The 24,395-nt window shown below is 43.4% G+C and overlaps 1 protein-coding gene across 1 annotated transcript; it reads left to right on the top strand.

The window, feature by feature from the left end:
- Positions 1 to 174: 174 nt before the first annotated feature.
- edc4 (enhancer of mRNA decapping 4) lies at positions 175 to 23,421 on the top strand. The gene is made up of 29 exons (XM_088938628.1): positions 175 to 435; positions 1,266 to 1,419; positions 2,141 to 2,252; positions 2,355 to 2,454; positions 3,111 to 3,297; positions 3,842 to 3,989; positions 4,240 to 4,344; positions 4,747 to 4,856; positions 5,147 to 5,230; positions 5,709 to 5,804; positions 5,979 to 6,078; positions 6,566 to 6,746; positions 7,422 to 7,488; positions 7,684 to 7,781; positions 8,220 to 8,416; positions 8,680 to 8,771; positions 9,346 to 9,502; positions 9,796 to 10,271; positions 11,016 to 11,117; positions 11,232 to 11,375; positions 11,915 to 11,948; positions 12,692 to 12,872; positions 13,781 to 13,936; positions 14,927 to 15,042; positions 16,324 to 16,489; positions 16,616 to 16,802; positions 17,113 to 17,332; positions 18,311 to 18,474; positions 19,035 to 23,421. Exons 1-29 carry the CDS (start codon positions 351 to 353, stop codon positions 19,225 to 19,227), a joined length of 4,212 nt encoding a protein of 1,403 aa, XP_088794754.1. The 5' UTR covers positions 175 to 350; the 3' UTR covers positions 19,228 to 23,421.
- Positions 23,422 to 24,395: the final 974 nt, after the last annotated feature.

Genomic DNA, 24,395 nt, shown 5'->3' with positions numbered 1-24,395 from the left:
AGAGAAATTTGAAATGCTTGTAAAAAGTAACTATAAACCTTTTTTTTTTTCCTAACACGACTTACGGATCTATTACAATACGAACACTATAGTTTTGTTTCCAAAGATCTGGTCGAGTGCTGAGCAGGAACGCGTGAGCGAGTTCGCGGTTTCCCTGGCAGCAGGGACGGAATTACTGTGAGCGCAGAACGGAAGTTGAGGCGGTTGCTGGTTTTTCACGACCAGCAGAAAACGGAATCTGGGGCAAGCGATCACTTTGACGAAACAGAACAGTATCGATACAACATTTTAAGAAAGTAAAGGGTTTGCCTGTCGTTTATCCGCCCGCTACCTCCCCCTTTCCCTCCCTTATGGCTTCTAACTCCAATATAGATATAGAGGACGCGACCCAGCATCTTCGGGACATCTTGAAGCTGGCCCGACCCGGGATTAGCGGTGAGTTCCGTGGGGAGGCGAGCCGGGAGAGGCCTGGAAGATAAACTAGGCCGCAGAAGGGGGTGTTAGTTACAGGGATGCGGAAAAGATACGGAGATACACCGAGAAGTGAAGCCGAAGTTCAAACACAAAATGCAAAACGATAAGGTGTTTCTAGCGACCAGCAGTGAACTCAACCCTTTTGCGCATTTTATGTTGCCCGGGAACGTGTAACGGAATAGGAGAACAAAACGACGTTAAATTGTCAGCTTCACGGGTGGGGGAAAAAAAAATATACGAGAGATTTGAGAAGTTGTTGCAATCGAGGGTCCAGAAGAAAATGCACAACAAGCCGAGAGGTGGTGATTTTGAGGCGGAGAGGGGGTGTACGAGAAGGCAGGACTTTTCAGAGGTTCAAACCTGACCGAACGGGAGAAAACCGCCACTGAAGTTTTCGTGTTTTTTCTTCTGCTCCGTTTCGCGTGGAATGAGACTCGAAAAGTCGCGAAATTCAGTTGTAACAAGTGCGACTGTTTTTTTTTGCGACGCGTTTCCCAACGGGAACGGGCGTTGCGCTGAGAGCGCATGTCAGGTGTTACATAAAATTCAGCTGTAGTTCAAAAAGAACAGTTTTGCAAGAAAATATGTATTCTATACGTATCCCTCAAAATCCGTGAGCCCTTTGAACTTCCAAGTTTATTTAAAGGGCTCACTCCGAACTGTTCTTTAGTTTTCTCTGCTGGGCTTACACAAAGAAGTAAAATGCATTTCTGTGCATGATTCTTGTTTGGTTTTTTTTTATCGGTCTGTTGCATTGTCCTCACGACAAGACTTTCCTCCCCTCCCACCAGATACCTCTTCGACTGAGAACCCAAAGAAGTCTTTCAACGGCGAGCTCAATGGCCTGTTTGGCGCTGACTTCGTAGCCGCGGGTGATCGAGCTTCCCTGGGCGAGTCCACTGCGCACAACCCGGAGAGCATGAGCTCGCACGAGAGACAGACCATGTAGGGGATGAGGGGGGGTCGTGGTTTTGTGTTTGTGATGGGGGTGGGGGGGGTTGCTTTGCTGGTGCCTGTTCTGCTTGCAGCTTTGGTAACCATGATCACTTCCTTAATCAAAAGGAATGAATGCTTATGGGAATGCAAAACTGAAAGTGCATAGCTTACCTGTTTGACTTTGAATCTAGAGATCTAGAGAACGTTTAGCAAACAGTCCTAATACAGCCACTGTAGGCAATCGTTACTGCTTTAGGATAATGTTATCAAAGTATGAAAAACAAAGCAGCTGCTGCCTTTTGTGTGAGCAGTTAGCAGTTTAAAGTATATGTGCAAGCCCCAAGTTTAATACTGATTGCAGTAATTCCTGTACAAAGTTTTAAATCTGCTCCTTGCACAGAGCAGTACACCTTTAATCTGCAAGGAGTGATTCTTTATTTGATAATGGGATAAGCTGATTGGTTTTACTTCAACAACTGTAGATGAATGCAAGTTTCCTGTTGCCTCTTTTGTCAAATATTTAATGTGCAATGTGCACTTATTTAGGCAGTGAGCATGGCTATTAAAAATATCACATCACCCAAAGTGCTGGCCCGTTTTAAGTAGAGTGGTAGAAAGAGTGGCTTTGTTGATATTTTGTCTCTGCAACATTTGTGCTTTAAAGTGCTGCTACCTAAATGGTCTTGTTTCTTAGGTTACTAAGTCCAACAGTTTTGTTTTTGTGTAACAGCTGCCTCTCAGGAGATGACAGTTCCACCTGTATTGTCATTTCATCTGGGGATGTGGAGGTCGTGGCAAGCCATGACTCCAGCATCAACAGCAAAGCCAGGGGCAGCAACAAGGTAAATCATGTTTGTGTGTTTATGGCAAGAAGAACCTGCAGCCCAGGCCTTCTGTCCAAAGGGCTGGACTTTGGGGTTTCATTTAGACTCGTTCTCTTGCAGGTCAAAATCCAGCCTATTGCAAAGTATGACTGGGAACACAAGTACTATTATGGCAACCTGATAGCGGTGTCCAACAGTTTCCTTGCCTATGCCATTAGAGGTGAGAAGTGCTTTCTTTCCCCCCTCCTTGGTAAAGTGATGGTTTCTGTACTTGCAGTGCAGTGTGTGCCTGTCCAGCAGGCATTGCCAGACTGCTTCTGAAAACTGTTTGGAAACAGTTGAGGCTGTGTGGCTTTGTTGCTTGGTTACTATGCAGTGTGTTCAATAAACAGTGATTGTGTATAAATATGCCCTGCTGTTATTCTTGCTATAGCAAAACCTTTTAACACTTTTGGACTTGAGTGTTCCGTAATAAACATGCCCTCTGCCTCACTCTTAAAACTACAAAAAATATAAAGTCCTAGCCTGGTTTGCATTTGGGTTTGAATGTTGCAGGTAATCTGTGGGTGCCTTTTATGTGCGTTTTGAATGTTTAACACCCGCCCTCCTAGTATAATTCTTCATTTCCCTTTTAAACACATGCAAGAACCTTTTCGAGCCGTATCTGCAGATCATCGGGAGTTTGAGATTTGCATAGCATGGAATCGGGAGGAGCTATGAAATGTTCGGTGGGATCTGTTTTTAAACCCGCGAATGGCAACGCAGGTGAACTCTAAATTTGATGTTGAGTTTAATTCCAGGTCTTGTTTCAAAGGTCACGCCACCTGCCAGCGCTTGGCATATTTTAGCACGTTATTCTGTTTTATCTGTGCGCAGGTGCAAACAATTACCCCATGATCCGAGTGCTGTCGCTGAGCACGGCTGAGCGCACGCTTCTCAAAGGATTCACGGGGGCCGTCACAGACCTGGCCTTTGCTCACCTCAACTCCACCCAGCTCGCCTGCGTGGACGAAGCTGGCAACCTCTTTGTGTGGCAACTGACCAGCCAGGATGGAAAAATACAGTATCCTCTTCCAGGGGAGCCCTGTACTAGCAGCACACTGAAGCTCAAAGCTTCCATTTTGTAAAGAGCAAAATGTTGACATTTTTTGATGCTGGTCATCTTGCTGTTTCTTATTGTTATAAAATTTCCTATTTTTAGAACAAAACTTATTGGTCAGAATTAGATGGCAGTGGCCATATTTGTATTAAAAAATGTTTATCTCAACAGAATTGATTTTTTCTGTTCTAATTCTATAAATTATATAAAAAATGTTTAGTCTATGATGCATTATGTCCATCTTAATATCCCTGAAATGGAGCAGTGTTACATAGCTGATACGTGAAGAAAGACTGAATGTGAGGAAATTCACATACTGCAATCATATAACTTATTGTATTACCTGGAGGAGACGTGCAAGTGCATAATAAGGAAACAAACACTTGCTGTTATGTTTGATATTAATAGCATTTAATGTTTGTCTTGTAATGAAGCAGGATCATTTGAATGTCTTTGTTACACCAGGTCTTCCTATCAGTGTTTTGCTACATTCTTAACTCTGAAACAGGGATGAGATAATTGTCCACATAACGAGGCCCGAAGGCACTCCCTTAAACACCAACAGGAGGATCATTTGGTGCCCTTTCATCCCAGAGGAGAATGATGACAATGCAGAGGATGGCTGTCAGACACTGGCCTTGCTCCATGAGGACCGGGTATGACTGTTTTAAGAACTCGTGTAGAGCAAAATAGAGTGTACATCTTGTTGGTTCAAAGATTGGATTCCAAGTGTGATGTAAAACAGTATTTTCTTTTGGAAAAACCTTGTTTGTGATGTAACAATCCTGCTGAGTTCTAGTCTTATTTACTCTTACATAAAAGCATTTTCCTTTTTATGGCTGTCTTCTGTATTTAAAGTTGCTGTTGCGGGCAGTGGGTGATCCTGCAGGTTTTGTCTGTGTTTAGGCAGAAGTGTGGGATTTGGAGATCCTCCGAGCGAGCAACACCACCTGGCCAGTGGAAGTGACTGATCTGAAGGATGGCTTTATCACTGTTAAAGGACATACAGAGGTAAGCAGTCAGTCATTTCAAATAATAGTGTTGCCTCCCATACCATGCAAGTCAAGCCAATGAGAATCATTACTAGTCTGCTACTTATCCATTTATATTGGAAAATATTTATGTGCAATCTAGACAGCCTTTTCTGTGTAGGTGTCTAAAATGTGTACTTAATGATTATTCTTAGTAGAAGTTGCAGCTTTATAGCCAATTTGGACAATTGGATTTTTGCAATCAAGTCACACAGCGGGGTCTGATACTGCTATGCAGTACATCTCAGCTGTATTCTGTATTTTTGTGCTTCAACTTGCAGTTTTCTAAAATGAAGATTGTATTGAAATTTTGTCAAATGGCATTTTTTAAGTGTGGTTTTGAGCCCATGGTTTACTCCTACCTGTCCGTTCTGCTCTTCAGCGTATCAGCGAAGGCGCCTTGTCCCCTGATGGCACAGTCCTTGCCACTGCCAGTCACGATGGGTACATCAAGTTCTGGCAGATCTACATCGAAGGGCAGGGCCAGCCAAGGTGATTAAGCATTGTAGTTTGTGAAACTGACTCATGGTAGGATTTAAACTGGGTAAGAGCGGCTGTTTGCTATTCATTTGGTTTGCTGTTCATGCTGTTCATGTCTTTGTTTCCTGCATAGGTTAAATTAGTCATCACCACAGTGAATTGTGTGGACTAATGTGGAACTGTTGTAGTGTTAAACATCAAATATTTATGAATACATGATAAGAAAATGTGGTCTGTTTGAGCAGTAGAGTATGTCAATATCCGTGTCTCATACACAGGCATTTCTTTCCTTTTTTTCATAGATGTCTTCATGAATGGAAGCCCCACAATGGGAAGCCTTTATCCTGCTTGCTGTTTTGTGACAATCACAAGAAACAAGACCCAGAGTAAGTCGTCAGTGCCTTGCTTTCACCAGTATATAAAAACCTGTTGTCACTATTTATGTAGGAAAAATGCTGTAAAAAATAGCTTTAAGGTGTTGGAAATAATGTCAGTAAAGCAACATGTTTTTGTATTTTCTTTATATGTGTTTGTGTCACATATAAACTTCTCTTTGATACAGGAACTGAAATTTCAGTTCCCTGGCACATAGCCTTTACACCTTTTTGATTGGATTATTTTAGTGAAATGCAGAGTGCTTAGAACAATGCATTACTGTTTCTCACTTGTATACACATGCCTTGTAAGCAGCACGAACGTTGCAAGAGCTGAGACTCTTAATCAAACTGTTGAACTCCACCCTGGCATTTTTGCAACGCCTGTATACTGTAATGTATTGTGAAGTATTTACGGTGCTCATTAAAGATATGGCTCTGGTAAGTTACCTTAACAAAGCTGTCACGGTAATGATGGTCTCTTCGGCAGTGTTCCATTCTGGAGGTTCCTCATCACTGGAGCAGAACAGAATCGAGAGCTGAAGATGTGGTGTACAGTGTCCTGGACCTGTTTGCAGACCGTCAGGCAAGGACTGCGCACGCACCTTGTGTTTTTAGTGTGGGGTTTGCCGTTGCGTTAGGTGTTTGCCAAGTTGTTGTGCAGTAAGCTTAATAGTTTTTGGTTCTCTTCGAGGGACTGGAAATCTCTTCATTTAGCTTTTTTTATATGGTAATCTATTTATATCTCTTCATGTTTCAGATTTTCTCCAGATCCTTTTAACTCCAGCGTTCTTCCGAGTCTGAAAGCAAGTTTGGATCTCTCTGCTGAGTACCTGATACTCAGTGATGTTCAAAGAAAAGTAAGGTTTTGTGCCTAACTTGCTTTTGTGGATAGGTCAGATTGCTCCTTATCGTATTGGATTGATGGCGACATTTGGGATCTGAACCCATTAACCCAGAGACAGTGCAGCTTCTTGTTTAAGGAAACAGATCAGATTTGTCAGACCCAATAATTGTAAATGATGACTGCAGGTTTGTTTTTATCAGTGTATTACATTTCTGTATTCCATTGCTTTGTTGAAGGAGCAGTGTACTCAGGGTTTTGTGCTTCCTCTTGTTTTTCACTTTTTGTGACCACATGCCTTTAACTATGTAACCGTAATGGTATTGGCAACCAGTTCCTGACTCTGAACCTTGTGCATGTTGTTAAACTACGAGCCAAACCTTCTCCTTCAGGGTAATTGGAATTCTGTGAGGGTTATTTCCAGGAGTTTCGAACGCTTCTCGTGGAGAAGCCACTGTACTTGCACAGTCGACCTGGCTGCCTGAGTATGCTGTTGGTTGCAGGTGCTGTATGTGATGGAGCTACTGCAGGATCAGGAGAAGGGCAGAGCCAGCTTTACTGCCATCTCGGAGTTCTTGCTCACCAACCCAGTGCTCAGCTTTGGCATCCAGGATGTGAGCCGCAGCCGCCTGCGTCACACTGAAGTCCTTCCCCCCGAGGAAGAGAGCGAGAGCATGACCTCAGGTAGGCACGTCTGTGGGTGCTTAGAACTACTTTTAAAATGCCAGGTCATATTATGGATGTGGCTTGGCATTTTAAAAGAAGTCACTGGGGTAATTTTTTTGGCTCATTAAACAGCTGGAGGAGCAAGACTGCTCACATACATTTTTGATGTCTGTAACATTCCTGTAGCTATGCGTAAGCTCAGAAGACTGACATCATTTAATTCAATTCAATTCAATTTATTTTTATATAGTGCCTTTCACAACAAGGTTGCCCCAAGGCGCTTAACAATACAATTGACAATACGATACATTTAATGTGTTTAGCCTTCTTCCTGCAGTGAGGAGTTTACAGATAAAGGGTAATAGAATAGTGGCATTACTACTTAAAAAAGGCAAAGTCTATATCAGAGCCACAGAAGCTCTTGTGTAACTGGGCAACCTGGTTTCGATAGCGAAACCTGCCTGGGACACTGGTCCATCAGTTTGATTACTCCCTAGGATTGCTGGTCTCCACCTGTTGTATTGCTGGGTGGAGTGGAGCAACTGGGGTAAGTTACATCACTTAAGGGTACAACAGCAGTGTCTGCAGTGAGTGCTCAAACCCACACGTCACGAGTCCAGAAGCTCGCCCACTGCTCTAGTCAGAGGAACAGTGTTCCTTTAAAAGTTAGATTTCTCTCTTTTTTCATTGCAGAAGGAAGCCAAGGACCTGTTGAATCCAAAGCAGGAGTCCAGATCAAACTGTACTGTGTCCACACAAAGTGAGTACTCTGATGGGAGAGGAGGAAACCTTTTAAGTAATAGAACAAGAAGCTTGAGATAAACCGACTCCATGATGCGTTTAAAGGTTTGTCATAGATGGTGATTTTTTTTAAATGTAGTTCCCAGGGTTTTCGCAAAAAGCAACTTTTGTGGTACAGATAAAGACATTTACTTCTTCTGCTCATTTTTCTCAGGTCCCTGCAGGATGTGCAGATTTGGTTTCAGCCTCATCATCAGCAGAGTCCTGGCAGTTCCTTGTTTCTGCCTCGTACTGGTTCGTGTGAGGACTTCGGTGAGTTTATCCGTTCTAAAAGAACAAATCCCCTTTCCTGCCCGGCAGGATTCAGATATTCAAGATGGAAGCAAGGAAAGCTGCTGTCTAGTTTCTGATTCTCTTGAATTGTGGGGGCGATCAAGGGAGCCTGTGGACTTCCAAGCTTTTTGTCTTGAGCATGATCTGTCCCAGTTTAGTCCTAAGTCACTGAGACTACAGTGGTTTTAGATAAGCTGTTGCTTAGAAAAGATATATAGTGTTATATAGGGAAGTGTTTTAAAAATGTGCAATTATCTGCGTCATGTAATATTCTTACATCATTTCTAGATTAATGGATAAATATATTTCTTACGCAAGTAAAACTTGCACAATTCCAGTGCCAAGACATGTTGGCTCTCAGGGTGTAAAAGATTCAGCTTTCTGCTTCAGGCTGATGCAAGCAGTCTTCTGATGCAGGTTTTACAGATCACCTGCGAGATGTGAGCGGGGAAGGCCTGGGGTCAGACAAAGAGTCGGGCCGGGGGTCACAGCACGACCTGCGCAGGGTCTCCAACCTGCCTGCCCCAGCTGACTTCCTGTCCCCGTCCAATGATGTCAAGCCCAAACTCATGACGCCCGATGCCTTTATGACTCCCAGTGCTTCAGCGCAGCAGGTATCTCCATAAACACAACCAGCACCAAAACTGAACCATACCATCGTGCTTTTACCTTGCCTTTCAAATTGTGTTGGATAGCCATGTGATATTGTTTGCGAGAGGTCTTAATGACCCTTTCTAAGTTGAAGTATTTAAAACCAAGACATTGTCATTAAATAAAACCGGATACTTCTAGAGTTTACGTGAAGATTTCCACAGACCTTCCTTCTGTTTCCCTGCGAAATAAATTTGCCATTGACTGCATTATCTCCTGTGATCAGCAAATTGCAACGTCCCCTGGCAGCAGTGGCACAACCCTCACCACCGTGACAGCCATGAGCAGCACCTCCATCGGTGAGAGTGTCGTGTCCAGGTGAGTGTGTCTTGAATCAGTGCTTGTGCAAGCAGGATCTAAAGTTGCAGAGCAGCGGTAAAGTATGTGTATGTCGCAGAGAAGGGCAGAGGGTTAAACTATGTGGTGCATGTTTATAACCGACCAGAGAAAGGATGGGGAAGGACTGTGAGACCCTGACAGAAACCGACATTCCTGGGCGTCAAAGCTTTGGCCAGAGAAACTGTAAAGATGATCAAATATTAGCCCTTTCCCATCTTAAGAAATACAGGTTTAGCAGGAATTCAAGTAAAGAGAAAAGGCTATACAATACAAGTTATCGTGCTGCAGTGGCTCCAGCGTGTTGTGAAACTGTCAGGTTTGAGGGCAGCTGGCTGGGTAGTGAGGAAGCTTGAGGAGTGGAAGCCAGTTGAGCTGCCTGCTGTAGTGAATAATAAAATGATTTTCCTTATTCCTGTGTCCCCCTTTTCACTACCATTTAAATGAGCAAAACCAAACGTAGGGAGAAGATTTCTTAATGGGGTTTTATTTTTGTGTCATGTTGCCATGCCGTGAAGCTGTCCTTCAGTCTTGCTCCTTACGTTTGTCTTCTCAGATCGGGAGAGGAGCTGACTCAGAGCCCTATGATCTCCCTGGAGAGCAGTATTACCACAAGTGGCAGCAGCACCATCTCTGGTCTTCCACCCAGCCCACGGAGCAACTCCATCCTCATTCCCGGGCTCACAGACCAGCTGCCAACCAAGACTATCCAGGTACCTGCATAGATGGACAGCAGTTTCCCCCCAACAGAAACATTCAGATTGACAAGCGGGAAGAGAGTTATCAAAACCGATTAAAAAGTAGAAGTGGCTTTTTTAGGATGGTGGAAACTCAAAATGTCTTTTGACCACTTCCTGGCAGCATTTGTATTGTTGCTGAGTTTCAGTTATAATGCATTGTACGGATCTGTGATGTGTTTTCAGTGACTCTTCAGCTCAGTAGAAGAGTTTTTAGAATCTTTATTGGCAGCTGTGAATAGAAGGAAACTCTTCCCCCTGTCCCGCAGGTTAGCCCTGCAGCCAATCCACCGCTCTCTCTGGACCTCCAGACGATCGAGCCTCTCTTGGTGCCTCAGGCGTCTCCGACCCGAGAGCGCTCTCCCGACGTGATTTCCTCAGCGTCCACGGCCATGTCCCAGGACATCCCGGAGATCGCCTCGGAGGCGCTGCCGCGGGGCCTGGGCTCGGCGGGCGGCCTGCCCGGGGAGCCCCGGGACCCCAGCCTGCACGACGACAGCATGGCCTCCGCCGCCTCCGCGCTGCACCTGCTGTCCCCCCGCAACCGCCACAACTCGGAGCACAGCGCCCGCTCCCTGGAGCTGGGCCCCGGCCAGGGCGAGCTGCTCGGGTGCACGCCGTCGCTGCTGGAGACCGCCCTGTCCCAGGAGAGCGCCGCGGCCTCGGCGGCTGACAGCGGCGCGGGCCAGCCCTGGCCGGCGGCCCCCGACATTACCCGGGAAACCAGGATCAGCCTCGCGGACTGGTGAGCCGCCCGCGCCGGCCACCGCCGGCACGTGCAAGAGACCCGTCAGAAAATAACTCCACTTTAGAACACGTAGAGACCAGGCTTGCCCTGTGACGGCTGGCTGAAGCAAATTGAAGGGGATTTCTCCCCTCTAATCACATCTTAACATACAGATAATTATGATCGCGTGGAAATTGTAAGATTGGGTTAAGAATAACGTCCTTGCCATTACCCTTGATTTTCATTTTACATGGTTTCAGTGCCACTGAGCCACCCAGATGCAGCCTGACTGTGCATTTTCAAAGGTCCATTTCTTTCCTCACTATTTCCGTCTGTTAGTTTATACAACATACACTGCAGTGGAATATCTGATTCACAATTAATGCAATTTAATGGCGTTGAACCGGTGTTGTTAATCAGAAATTCTCCAAGTGTAGCTTCAGCCTTTCCCTTAAATAATCTCCGCTGGTGGTGACAACTTTCTCACTAAACTGGCTGCTTCACAGTGAGCCTTATAAAACAATTTGCCAACCAAAATCTACCCAATTCTGCCTACAAAAAACTCTTTTTATTTGTATTAACAACAACATTTATATTGCCTGAAATTATTTTGAAACCCTTTTGGCAGAATTTATGATTGTCCAGTGCTGGAAAAAGGACAGGTGCTTGAATATATCGAGAAGGCAAAATTTACAGAAGTGTTTTGCGGCGTGAAAAATAAATCATGTGCTTCACTAGGTTTCGTCTTCTCCTTCCTTCCAGCTCTCGTGAAGACATGAAGGAGAAGCACAAGACCTCTCCATTCCATAGACACACCTATCACCTCCCCCAGCACGACAGCCAGGATGCAAGTGCAGAGCAAAGGTAACTCAGATGCGTGCAGAGAGAGAAGAAAAGACCATTAACTTCGCGTTTAACTCTGTAAACGTACTGTGAATCTGTGCTTTTTCCTAATGAGAATTATTACTTGATCTGCAGTGATCACGATGAGGAAGTTGCTAGCCTTGCGTCTTCCACAGGAAACTACGGTCCCAAACCCTCCCACAGGTTACCTGTAAAAGAATGGAAAGTCTCCCCAAGGAGTTCTCCAAAATTAAAGAGAAAGAGCAAAAAAGATGATGGGTACGTGCTGTCCAAGCAATACATTTGGCTTATGTTTACATTTGAAAACTGTTTTTTTCTCTTATCCCACTGTATTACACACAGTGAGAACTATGCTCAATTTTTGTTGCTGCACACAGCCATGACTTATGCGTTGTAGGCGATGTGATTGTTATCTTTAGCTCTTTTAACTGGTTGCTCCATGGGACCTTCTCAGTGTGACTTGCTGTTATGAACACTAATTTGCTCTGCACTACGGAAGAGCTGTTCTGCATGGTGCGTAATTGATGTTACCCGATAGCCAGTATACCCTAGTCTGTCTGTAATCAGGTTATGTTATAACTATCGTTGTTCCCCAGCAGGCTCTAAATATTATTTCAAGAACCCTCGCAGTGTTCCATTTCCTTAATTATCTTCCCTGTACTTTGTAGAGTAGAGTACTCACAATAGTGCATATGTCTGATTACCCCAGATAAGAAGCTTCTCAGTTAAATACTCTATAGTCCTCAATCCTGCATAGCATCCTGCTGAAATCTTTACTTTTTGTTTTCTTTTTTTAGGGATGCTGCACAGTCCAGGCAAGCAGATCATCAGGTAGGTCCGTTTCTTAGGAACAGAAATAACATTTGTGAAATGTGGAGCTTGGAACCACCAACCTCCTTCGTACACTTGAAGCAATTGAATACAATAAGCGAATGAATGTACACTTGCTTCTTGTATGAATTATCTGATTAATAAGTCGTCTTCCTACACTTAAAGATTGTTTTTGGAGCTGGCATAAGTAAAGTTTTCATTAGAATTTGCCCCGTTGTCATTTTTCATAGTTTTTCATGTCGGCTGCAATTGTTTGACACGTCTGGTTGGCTTGAACAGGCGTTCTCCTTTTGGGAATTTATTCATCTGACATAACTATTGATTTGTGTTCATACCACAGTAGTTTCAAGTTAAAATGTACAGATTCTGTAAAAAAAAAACTGAATACCTGCTATTACATTTTTTTTGTTTTCCTAACTAGAATGGCTGATTAATCTAGTAAAGTTTTGTCTTCTGCTGGCAAAAGGGACAGACATCAAAAAGCCTTTCTGAAGCCATGAAAATGTACGAGACCCTGTGCAGCTATTGTTCTCGTACACATAGCGCAACAGCTGCACATTGCTGCCTCAGTTTATTCACTCTGTTAGAACAACCACATGAACATTGATTCTGGATCAGTGCTTCTACTCCTGGAACTTTTGCGAGGAATTATTTGGACCAAGGGGATTAGGATGTTTGAGTGCCTGGTGTTCATGAAGGTAGATACACTTTATGCATTTGTGTGTATGTGTGTGTTGGTGCAGATGAATCCTGAGCTGCAGGAGGAGCTGCTGTCCCTGGTGCGCAGCCAGCAGAGGGAGATCTCGGAGTTAAGGCAGAGCCAGATGGAGCTGATGCAGAGGCTCACCAACCACATGGATGCCGTTCAGAGCTCTATCATGGGCCATGTGGAGAGAGTCATGGTCTCCCAGCAGGAGCAGGAGCGTATCCTTTTTAGACATTTTCATTGCCTTCTGCACAGGCCACCTCTCATTTCCTTAGTGCTTTATGCTCACTTTCAGTTAAGTAGTCCCAGTAGTTTGTTCTTTCCTTTCCCATTGCTCCGGCCCAAGTTAACCCAATTTCCGATCTCTCCCTTCGTAAAGTGTCCATGTAACTCTGATAGGCTCCTTTTCTCACCCTGTGCAAGTTTTGTAAAATACCCGAATCCTTGCTTTTCATCCTTGAACTGATCTGAAGATGGAAATTCCAAGCCTGCTGTTTAAGCACAGATGAGGTATCAGGACGTGAGTCGGGTGTCTCCTGATTCAGCTGTTAAATGAAAAGATGATGTACAGCAGGAAAACATGTAACTTTTTGACTTGTCTGAAAGCTGTGGTAATCTTAATCTGGATTTCTTCCCATAGCTCAAAAAGGGTTATATAATGATCCAGTCTGGTGCTGTAAATCTGATGCTGCAAGCATTTCTGTTTGTGAGTCACAGAGCATTGGTATATGTGGGTTTAAGCCTCATAATTTTGGGAAATTTAACAGTTCTACTTAAGTCATACTATTAAGTATCAAACTATTACTACTGAATTTATGTCCCCATTAATGTTGGGCCTGATTGTGCAAGTGCTGTTGATCTCTGAAGCCTTGCCATCCTGGCCACATGCCGTTCATGCAGAAAGTAAGTGTGATTCCTGGTTTGTGCAGAACGTGGGAATGATTCATTTGCATTACATGAAAATATAGTGTTTATGGCACGCTAAGCATAAAATTAGCAGGCTGATGAGATGAGGAAAAAAAACTTTCACCTGTCTCCTCCGTGAAGCTGACAGCTGACCTTAGGAAAGGGTCATCTCTCACGTTCGTGCGTCCCACGTGCAATCCTTGACCCTTGACCTTCTAAGAGAGAAGAATGGAGCGAATGGTGGCAGAAGAGCACGACCGCAACCGGCAGCTGCAGGAGCACCTGGCCCAGCAGCTCTCCCAGGCTCTCGGCAACACGCTGTCCAACCGGCTGGACAAGATTGTCCGAGACGAGATGAAGAAGACCGTCCCGCAGAGTGAGTCTCTCAGAGGACAAAACGCGTCTAGGTTGTCAATTCTGCAAGGAAATCAAATTGCAAATTAGAAATCTTTGGCTGAGTTTTGTAGGAGGGAAAGTGCATTGCATTCGTTTGCTCTACAACATACAAAGTGAAAAGGGAAAAAGGCTCCTGGGAGATCCTTACTTTGCTCTCACGGAGCTACTTTGCCATGTTTTTCAACAGCTCGTTCTCAGATCTGTGGTTTTGTAATGGAATTGTCTTGTAGTGACCTTAGGTTAACCATTAATGGCCTATTTAGACTTGGACGTCCCACCACTTGAAAAATTTGAATTTGAGCTTCTGACTTGGCAGTACTGGCAAGTCATGTCAAAATACATCAGACGTTTATGTCCCAAAGAGCACACATTCTTGGACACATTCAGGGTGTCAAAGTGTACCTTTGTTTGCATAAAAAACATCACTTTCTTTTTTTAATTTTAACAGATTTTTCAAAAAAATTTCACTTCACACAAAACATTTTCATTTTAATAATTAATTTTAGATTAATTTAACTCTTGAGTCATCTACAAATATATTTCCCTCATCTTTCTTGAAAATTAAATAAAACTTTAAAACTCATTGATATTCTAATAACATCAGAATATTTCACATGGGTACATTCCTCATAGGTATAGATAGACTTATCTTGACTTGTAAGTCCCACTGCATGTAAATATTGTTGTTCAACAATACAAACCTTATTTTATCTGTCTGGGGAATCAGGAAACATCCCTACAATACACAAGCATTTCTTTTACATAAAAAAATAGAATTCGATATCACTGGTTGCATCATTGCCCTTCTGGACTGACAGGATGGTTAATCCACCAACTTTTTTCATATTTGTTTGCTTGGCTTAGTTCCCAAATGTATCTAAAGCAGCCGGTGTAAATTTGTTAAGGAAACAGGCTACAGGTAAATGGCTTGCAGGTCATCCTGATGCTCATAATGATTTTGTGTCGGCAGCTGTATCAAAGAGCCTGGAGCCAGTCACAGGGCAGCTGAGCAACACAATTGCAGCCAAACTGACTGCAGTGGAGGGAATTCTGAAGGAGAATGTCACAAAAATGGTGAAGTCAAAGGTGTGTTTCACCTCCTGCAAAACGTAAAATTTCTCCAGTGTTTAGCGAGAGTTGAAAGAAGAGCTTTGTCTGTTCTCTTCTGCAGTCCTGTGTTGAAAAATGATTTCTTCTGTTGTCTTTTTTTCTTTCACAAATCACTATCTAGAGCAAGAACTAGCATGACACTGATTAACAGCTCATGTATTTCATATGAATGATTTAGGTCCATTATCGGTTTTTTTACCTTTATATAAATAATTTTATCTCTGTCCAGCTTGTCACATTGTATAATGGTGCCTGAATACAGAGATGCAGTGTAAAATAAATATTGATCTGCCGAAGAGAGAGAAACCTCTCCTGAGGCTGCAGCACTACACTATAAAGGCTCTTTCCACAATAATTTGAACTGATGGGATACTGAAATTCATAGTTATGTGAAGTCTAGGGGGAGATATTTTGAGTGACTTAAATCTGTCGTGCATCACAATGGACTTCCAATATGTGTTCGGAAAGGAGGGTGCTGCATCGGTGTGCTAGCTGCAAAGTAACAAGTAGAGGTTCATTCCTCAATAAGTAGAAAGCTAAAACATGACCTTTTTTAAATGGAGCCTTCTTCGTGTGTGTGAGAGAGACAGAAAAGGATAATTGTTTGTAATTACTCTTAAACTGTGACCCCACCATCCAGCAGCTCTCTGTTCCCAGACTAATGTCTTTTCAAATCTCTCTTCATATGTTAGCCGATTTCAGCTTTTCACACCTCTCATGGAATTCATCCTCCTGGTTTTCATTCATCTGGACGCTTTCCCGCCTGCTCCTTCATTTATTCACATTTATTAGAGAGTTACCTTCTCTCAAATCCTTCAAATAAAGACCTTCTTCTTTAGAAGAGCCTTTACTTAACTGGTTCCATTCTTCACCCCTCTGCTTTTCCTAGTACCACCATCCACGGTCTCCTCTGCATATTGTAATTGTGTTTTATCTTGTGTGTTCTTCTTATTTATTTCTTGTTCTCTTTCTGTAAAGCTCTTTGAGAAACCACCTTTAAAGGTGCTATATAAAGTAAAGATTATTATTATTATTATTATTATTATTCTCCTTAACTTCCCCTTGGACTTTATATTCTTGCACACTCTCTCCCTCTCATCTGAAGAGGGCTCCACAGACAGAATGTGTTTTTGGTCTTCCTACTTTTCCAGTACACAGTTTACCTTTACTTGTTCTTTTGGCTGTGTTAACAGGATGTTGCGTTGTTTTCCTGCCTTTTTAAAAGACCAGATCTCTGTGCTCCTTTTGTCTCTGAAGAACACTACAGATGCCATTGGGAAAGCAGCGGCTGAGGCTTTGCAGGGTCCCATACAGGCTGCGTACAGAGAGGCTTTCCAGAGCATCGTGCTGCCTGTGTTTGAGAAGGGCTGCCAGTCCATGTTCCAGCAGATCAACGACAGCTTCAAGCAGGGGACACACGAATGTGAGGCTGCTTCGAAACGGCGCCCCTCGTTTTGCCACGTTTCCGTGTTCTGTTACTTCTTGGGGAAGGGGGGGGGGAATAAATGCGGGAAGCTGGAAATGTCTTTTTTTATTTTTGTCTTCCCAGATATTCAGCAGCTTGAAAGCCACCTGAAGAATAAAAAAATGCGGGACCAGGAGGCCCGGGACCCGCTGGTGGGCCAGCTGCAGCAGATGCTTGACGCATTCCAGAACTCCACCGACCAGCTGACCTCCAGCGTCACGGCCAGCGTGCGCTCCGAGGTACAACATCAGCTCCACGTCATTGTGGGAAAGTGAGTCTGTTCACCTTCTGCGCCTTCCTACCGACCAATTCCAATTCCAAAGTGACAGTTTAGCTTTTGCTTTGTTATACAGGTTTTGTCTTTGTGCAATTTCTTTATACTAGGTGAATAATTATGTGGAGCAGGTGTACACAGTGGGATATCTTCCCCATCCATTCTCTTGTAGTATTTTACAGTGATCAGCTCCTCCTTCGGTGAAGCTCCATCTTCCTGTGACAGTGCTGTAGAAGCTAAGGAAGCTTGTCGATTGACTTGAGTTTGGTTGGAACACATTAATCCCCCCTGGTCTTTTTCTGCCCAGCCTGCAGGACTCGATCCTCACTCAGGTGCAGCGCATTGTGAAAGGAGAGGTGGGCATGGCCATGAAGGAACAACAGGCAGTGGTGACCTCTAGCATAATGCAGGCCATGCGGTCCGCCGCTGGCACGCCCATCCCCACCTCACACCTGGACTATCAGAGTCAGCAGGCCAACATCCTGCAGATGCTGCAGCAGGGGCAGCTTAACCAGGCCTTTCAGCAGGTGGGTCCGGAGCACAGCCAGTCTGTTGTGCCCTCAGTGATTAAAGAGAATTAAGAAGGAATTCCATGCACTTGTTCTCTTGCCTCTGTCGCTGTGTTTGCTCATTCATCATTGTCTCTCTGAAGCTGTAATTGCAGTCTGCGAGCTGCCTTGGTGGAATTGCCATATTAAGGGGAGGTTAATTATAAATGGTTTATTTGCCTTTATTAAAGGGACTGGTAAATCTGTTCACTGATACACAATCAATCACCTCATTAGGTTTTTTGAGTGAATAATGAGCAACTAGAGAGCAGAAAGCCTTTTTGGCCTCTGCACTCTTCTTGATCTTTTCTCAGTTTGTTTTAAGATGAGCTGTGCTCAGTGGTGCTTTGGTGTTTATGCCCTGTATTGGTGTTGATGACGTACAGGTAGTGAACAAAAAGAAACACCTGGGTAAATAAGGGACACCAAGCATAGTGAAAGGCTTCCACACAGGTGTGGCTCGAGCGCTGAGCGAATAACATCCCAGCATGCTTAGTGTCAGGTATAAAAATGCTGGACCGGCTTGGTTGCCTTGGTTTCCTGTAGTTACAGCTAACAAGGCTGTAAGGACACGGATGTTAACTGTGTGTCACGGCCTCCTCAGTCACCAGGTCCAAACCCAGTTGAGCTTTCATGGGAAATCCTGGAACGATCATTGAGATGGCATTTTCCATCTCCGCAAGCCAGGAGTGAGTGGATAAACTGTCTCGTTGAAGAACGGTGCCGCATCCCTCCTGCAGAATTCCAGACGCTGGTGTAGTCTGCCCTTTGCCATGGGATAAGCAGGCTGAGCTGGCTGCATGTGGGGGTCCAACACTTCTATGTTTCCATTTTTTGGTCAACATAACTGCATGTCATTATTGTTAATAGACTAGTTTTTAGTGATGTGAGACTTTCAAGGTAAATAAAACATTACAAATCTTTCTAACTGTAAATTTGCCATTTTTTCTCTTCCAGGCTCTGTCTGCCGCTGATCTGAACCTGGTCCTGTATGTGTGCGAGACAGTCGACTCACAGCAGGTTTTTGGACAGCATCCCTGTCCTCTCATCCAGCCTGTGCTCCTCTCACTCATCCAGCAGCTCTCCACCAACCTGGCCACCAGGACAGAGCTCAAGATCAGGTATGCACACTGCATCCAGGCCTGCTAACACCCACAGCACTTGCAGATGAGTTACATGAAAATGGAACTAACCTGGGATTTGCTAGAAGTTGGTAAAATCTGTACAGAATTTTAAGTGGGAGTGTCGAGGGAGTTTTAAAACTGTGAAGGAGCTGAGCTGTATTACATATATATCTCCATAGTTTCAAGAAAATAAGTTATATAGTATATGCTTACAGTAAGATTTTACTGGCTAAACCGATGTTCCGTGTTTTTTGCTTAGCTCTTCAGAATGAAGATTTGATGTGGCATTTATAGCATTAAAAGGTTAATAGCTCTTTTAATCCAGCAGATTAACTTTCTGATAACTATTAAATGTATTGCATTGGTCTGCAGATGCCAAATTGGAATTATCTGCTGGTGCATAGTACGGTACCATCTGGTGCCTGAGTGAAAAGATACGTGTGTAGGCCCTGTGTGCTGGGGAGGTTTTTAGGTCTGTGCCACGGACTCCCCTTTAAAACCAAAACGGAATGTTTTACCTCTTGAGTTTTTGACGTCTCGTGCTGTGCGTCTCGCAGCTACTTGGAGGACGCGGTGATGAACCTGGATCACAGTGACCCCGTGACCCGAGACCACATGAGCTCCGTGCTGGCGCAGGTCCGACAGAAGCTCTACCAGTACCTGCAGCTGGAGCCCCACAGCCCTCTCAGCAAGAGAGCCCGCCGCCTGATGATGATGCTGCAGGGCCTGGTCAACCACGGCATGAGCTAAGCGGGCGCGCTCCCGTGCCCAGTGCCTGCCCAGTGCTCGCCCAGCGCCCGCCCGCTCCTCCTCCCTGCCCGCCCCAGAATGGAGACTTCTCGTGAGAATGAATGAGCGAAAGGCCTTTCTCCAGCAGTGCCCCATTAATATCCTTTCACTGGGAGCCAGAAGGTCGCAAAGTCCACAGGAAGAATACAGACAAACAGTTTTGTTACTAATATCCTCTGCGTCATTTTGAACAGAGACTGTCATACCTTCAGTTCCGCGTGTTTTTTTCCCCTCTTTCGAAAAAGACATTAAAAAGAAAAAAATAAGCAAAGAACCAAAACAGTAGGAGGATGGTTGATTTTGAACACTTTATACCTTTCGGACTGACGATGCCTGTTGGGTTTTCAGCCAGTGCAAGGCGGGAGGGTCCTTCTGCTTCCATCACTGACTGAAGAAGTTCCAAAAAAGACACTGAACGTTTTTTTCTGTTCCTTTTTTGTAGTTTGTTTTTCGGGTAACCCTTTGTTGTTGTTTTTTTTAGATTTTGTCAGTCTGACTTGTCGAGAAGGAGCTGCTGTTTAAAAAGTAGTTCACGCATTGGAAAAGCTACGGCCTGCGATTTTCTTTCAGGTTGGGGCTGTAGTTTCTGGTTATTCCCCCTCCCCGCACCTCCGATATCTTTAATTCCAAAATCATTTCTGTCGTGTGGAAGCTCTGCTGCGTCACGCGGTGCACGTCAGCTCTTCTGCTCTTTGTTTTTGCTTGCCCTTTGTCTCTCAGAATCCTTACATTTTTGGTGCCATGCATAGGGTTATTATAGTACACTTTGAGTCAAGGTGAACGATGCAAGTTTATTGTGCTTAAGCGGGCATGTTTTAGTGTGATCTTTATTCAGTAAATGAATGCTTCAGACTTTTTGGGGGGTGGAATTGGGGTTTATTCATCTCTTATTTTTCCCCAAGTTTAGTTTACATCTTCTTGGATGTCTCCTTGCCTACAGCAGTGATGTCCGTATTTTATTTACAAAGTGTGAAAGGATATAATCAGAGGCAAACTGTTCTTTAGTGGCTATTTCCTTTTAATTTGCTGTTACACTGGAATTTCTAAGTGTGCTGTATTCACTTTCACACATGCAGTATGATCATTTGAAACCTGAAAAGGTGGTCTTTTCATTTATCTGCACTGTGCTCCTTGATGTCTAGAGGGCAGCACCATGCCATCTCATTTTTGGGATCGATTTATGCTGAAATATATTAACCCCTCCCAAAAAACATTTTCAAGTGTTTTCAGGCCTAGATTGTATTGATAGCCTGCTACATCAGTCCGGGTGTTACAGGAAAAAGTTCACATTGAATCACGCTTTGGTGTTTTGGGGCTTGTGTTACTATGGTACAGAGATCTAATAATTGTGTGTAATTTGCTATTCTTCTGCTTTCTTCTGCAATTTGAGATTTTGAAAATTGAAAAGCTGTGCTAAAGAGCATTAGTTGTGGGTTCTCAGGTCTGCGTTTTTAAGTTTTGTTTTCTGATAATTAATCATGTACCTAAGAGGCTCAAATTAGGCTACGCTTTCCAGGCAAATACCAAAATCTAATTTCTGTACTTTCAATGTGAACTTTTTAATGGAAATTAACTGTAGTCCATTGTTTGCTAACCACAATGAAGTGTTTATTCATAAGGCTGCCTGGAGTGAAGCCAGTTCACCGATTGTACATTTTATGTAAAAAATGTTTTTCATTGAATATACTTCGATAGTGTATCTCTGTGTCCTAGATATGATGGTATAATATAGGCTTTTTTTCCAAGCCCAAAGAAAGTGGGGAAAAATACTTTCCTATTTGTAAGTGCCTTAAGAGATGTATTTATCAGTTCCTTTGACTCTGATTCATATATCAAAATCCCGCCAAGTTTAAATTTTGGAAAGAAATGAGACATTGGCTGACTCCGCACAAGTCAAATTAGGATCATAAGTGTCCGTTTCACAGCTTATCCATCTTATCTCAAACCTGCTCAGTGTAGGATTCCTCTCAGCCTAGGGTGCACTTGTACTGGGCCTTGGCTGTGTGCTGACTGTGTCCGAGACTCAGCTGCTGTGGTGGAGACTTTGGTGGGCTGGGATAGAGATGACTGGAGCATTAGTGGCTTGCCAGCGCCTCACGGCGTGGATTTACGTGGCTGTGAGAGTGGGTGACGGGGGTGCGAGCAGCCGTGACACTTGTATTTGTCTCTTTCCTCTCCAGGCTCATGGCACCTCCTGCCCACACAGCCGGGCACCGCCCTGCCTGTGGGCGTTCGTGCGCCTTCCTCTTCCTCACCTCCGCGCTGCAGTTCAGTGAGGGGTCGGGGTTGAATGGCACCTTGAAGTTTGGAAATTGATGCATCGAAGTGGGAGGAATCTTTTTGGTTATTTTCCACATTTCTGCTCCCGGGAGAGAGTGGATTCAGGGCAGCTTTTTGCTTGGGAGTGCAGTGTGGTCCACTCTGCTGCTGAGAGGGGGGTTGTGTATTAAGAGCAGATCGGCCTTGTTTCCATTTGACACTGCAGCTTCTGACCGCACACAGTTGGACCCAGCAAAGGGAGGCTGGGCTGAAATCGTTTCCCAGCAGTGACTGTTAAGTTTAATGGAATAAGAGAGTGATGCAAAAAATATATTTTATCTTGAATTTCGGAGGCCTTCCTATCTGTGCATTGCAGGGGGGGGGTTAGTGAGGGTGGAGTTAAGCTTTCAAACACAGAAGGAAGCAGGGGGGCGAAAATAATCACTGGGGAAATGAACAGAAATTTTTTAACTTTTTTTTTTACTATTCCTTTGAAATTAGTTTTTTATTCCCTATAATGTTTTTTTTTACCTTATCCATGATGTCTGTCAGCTCTGCAGACGCACTTGTTAATGACGTACCAAGCCATGTTATTGTCCAGGAAAACAGGCCATGTGTTTGTCAGTTTGATCCGAGGTCAGTGAAATACAGGGCTTGGACACCAACAGCTGACATTTGTCCTGCTGGATTTATTCTTCCCTGTACCGAAGCAAATCTGTTTTAAGAGGTTCACAAACATGATCCGTAAGTGTAATCCTGTGCCATAAATATAACAATTGCACATCACAAACCGGTGTGATCCATTGAACATTTTTTTTTAAAGTCTCCAACCTGGAACAATGACAAGACGAGAACCTGAGAAAGATGAACAGCTCTGGAAGTGTGTATTTTGTGGTTGAGCATCCCATGGGTGGTCAAGATGCCTCCAGACACTGTTCACGTTTGCTAAAAGCTTCAGAAAAGCACTTCTGTTAAAAGAACCGGGCTTTCCCGAGCCTAGACTTTCAGAAGCTTGCATGGGGTTTGTGAGGTGACATACCTTTGACACGCGGCCGTATCCATTGCTACTGTTGAAACATGGAGGAACCGAGCAGCTGGTTTTTGTTGGTTTACCGCTGCTGTAAAATCTTTCAGAAGGGCGCCTACCCGTTTTTAGACGTTTGCTGTCTTGGTTAACGGCTGATGTTAAATCTTAGCATGATTTTTGCATGCTGTTTAGTCTTGCGTATTCAAAACTCAGTGGATGAGATTCTCCAGCTCACAACTGTCTCTTATCATTTAAAGTAAACTGCAGGCTGTCTGAAACACAACAGGTCATCTCTTGCCTTTGTAATATATCTATTCAACACATTTTCTGGCTAACCTTTGTTTTTTCTGTATCTTAAACTAGATGAATTGCATACTTGTTGGTATTTTATTTGACCACATTCACTTAGTATTCTGCCTGTGTAAAAAGCTAATAGAATATTAAAGTTGGAGTGGTTGATAAGCCTTTGCAAAAGCTGTCTTGGAGCAAACACAAAAAATGAACATAGCACAGATTGGTAAAATAGGTTATAATTGAAAATCAGGAACATAGGATAGTTAAAATAGTCTTTTGGTATCTTAGGTTCAGATCAGGGTTAAGCAAAAAAATAGGTTTGAATGTTTGAAAGAAAATTGCACATTAAATATGGTATATATATATTTTCCAAATATAAATTCCAGTTATAGACATTGTTTTCTGTAAGACAAAATTCGATCATTTGTAATTTTCCATTGTGTTCAGAATAATTTTGTGTTCATTGTGCTTGATCTTGGACTGTTTTGTTGTACATTTTACACGTTTCTTTTACTGTAGGCTTAACATTTTTGGATACAATTTGAAAAGTTCAATAAAAAAGTGCTGTTTTGATGTTACTATTGTTTGCTATTCTGCTTGGTGCATTTGATACTGACCGTTAATTCTCCATTAAACATGTTGTCCGAGGATGACCGAAGTTTTGATTTTCTTTCTCTTGAATAACAGCATGTTGACGTACTATACGCTAAATGTTTTTGCAGTTTCTCTCTTAAATACATTGTCCCCGTCCAACCTTTAAGACGGCAAGCTCGCCGATGTGTAAAAATTATTGCAACGAAAGTTGTAACCGCCCCCGCTAATTTACAATTTAATTGCGTGTGGAAGTTAAGCTCTTTGAGGGGAGTGTCCAGAAAAGCGCTATAAGGAATGTGTTAAAGAATATATTATTATTCACTGAGAGAATCGGGGTGGGATTTCCTGCTCTAACACACCGTTTTTTTTTCCAGTCCAAATACGTCCTTTACGATTATGCTACCCGATCTAAAATACAGGACCGAAGCGCGATGTCAGAACCGTGGACTGAATTAAGGGGATTAACTCAAGACAAACAGTAAAACTTCGACGTTGATCCCCGCAACAGCCGAATTCCCATTTTATCACATATAATATTATAATATAATATTTCCTCTTCTCTTGTTGTTTTTATATTCTTTTTCCATGCTTTGCAATACCTCGGTTTGTTAATGGTACCTTGATGTCCTGCTTTCCAGTTATCATTAAATTCGCTGACGTCTGCTCTTTAAAAACACTTGCGCTTTTAGAATGACACGACTTCATGTGACAGGTTTCACGGGGCTGAAGCTTTGTACATTTTGCTCAGAAAATGAACCCATTTCAGAGCTGTAGCGTTTATTTAACGGACAACACACTACACATCTCAAATATGGTTATATGTATTCTCCAAGTACAAAATAAAGTTATGGAAATTGTGTTCGCTAAGACGGAAATCGATCATTTGTACTTTATCATTGCGTTAGGAATAATTTATGTTCATTGTGCTTGATGTTGTAGTTTTGTTGTACATTTT

This window comes from Atractosteus spatula, chromosome 21, assembly GCF_055471065.1.
Source record: "Atractosteus spatula isolate fAtrSpa1 chromosome 21, fAtrSpa1.hap1, whole genome shotgun sequence".
Lineage (NCBI taxonomy): Eukaryota > Metazoa > Chordata > Actinopteri > Semionotiformes > Lepisosteidae > Atractosteus > Atractosteus spatula.
Note: the sequence above shows the minus strand (reverse complement) of the source record. Positions and strands in the feature narration are given on the sequence as shown.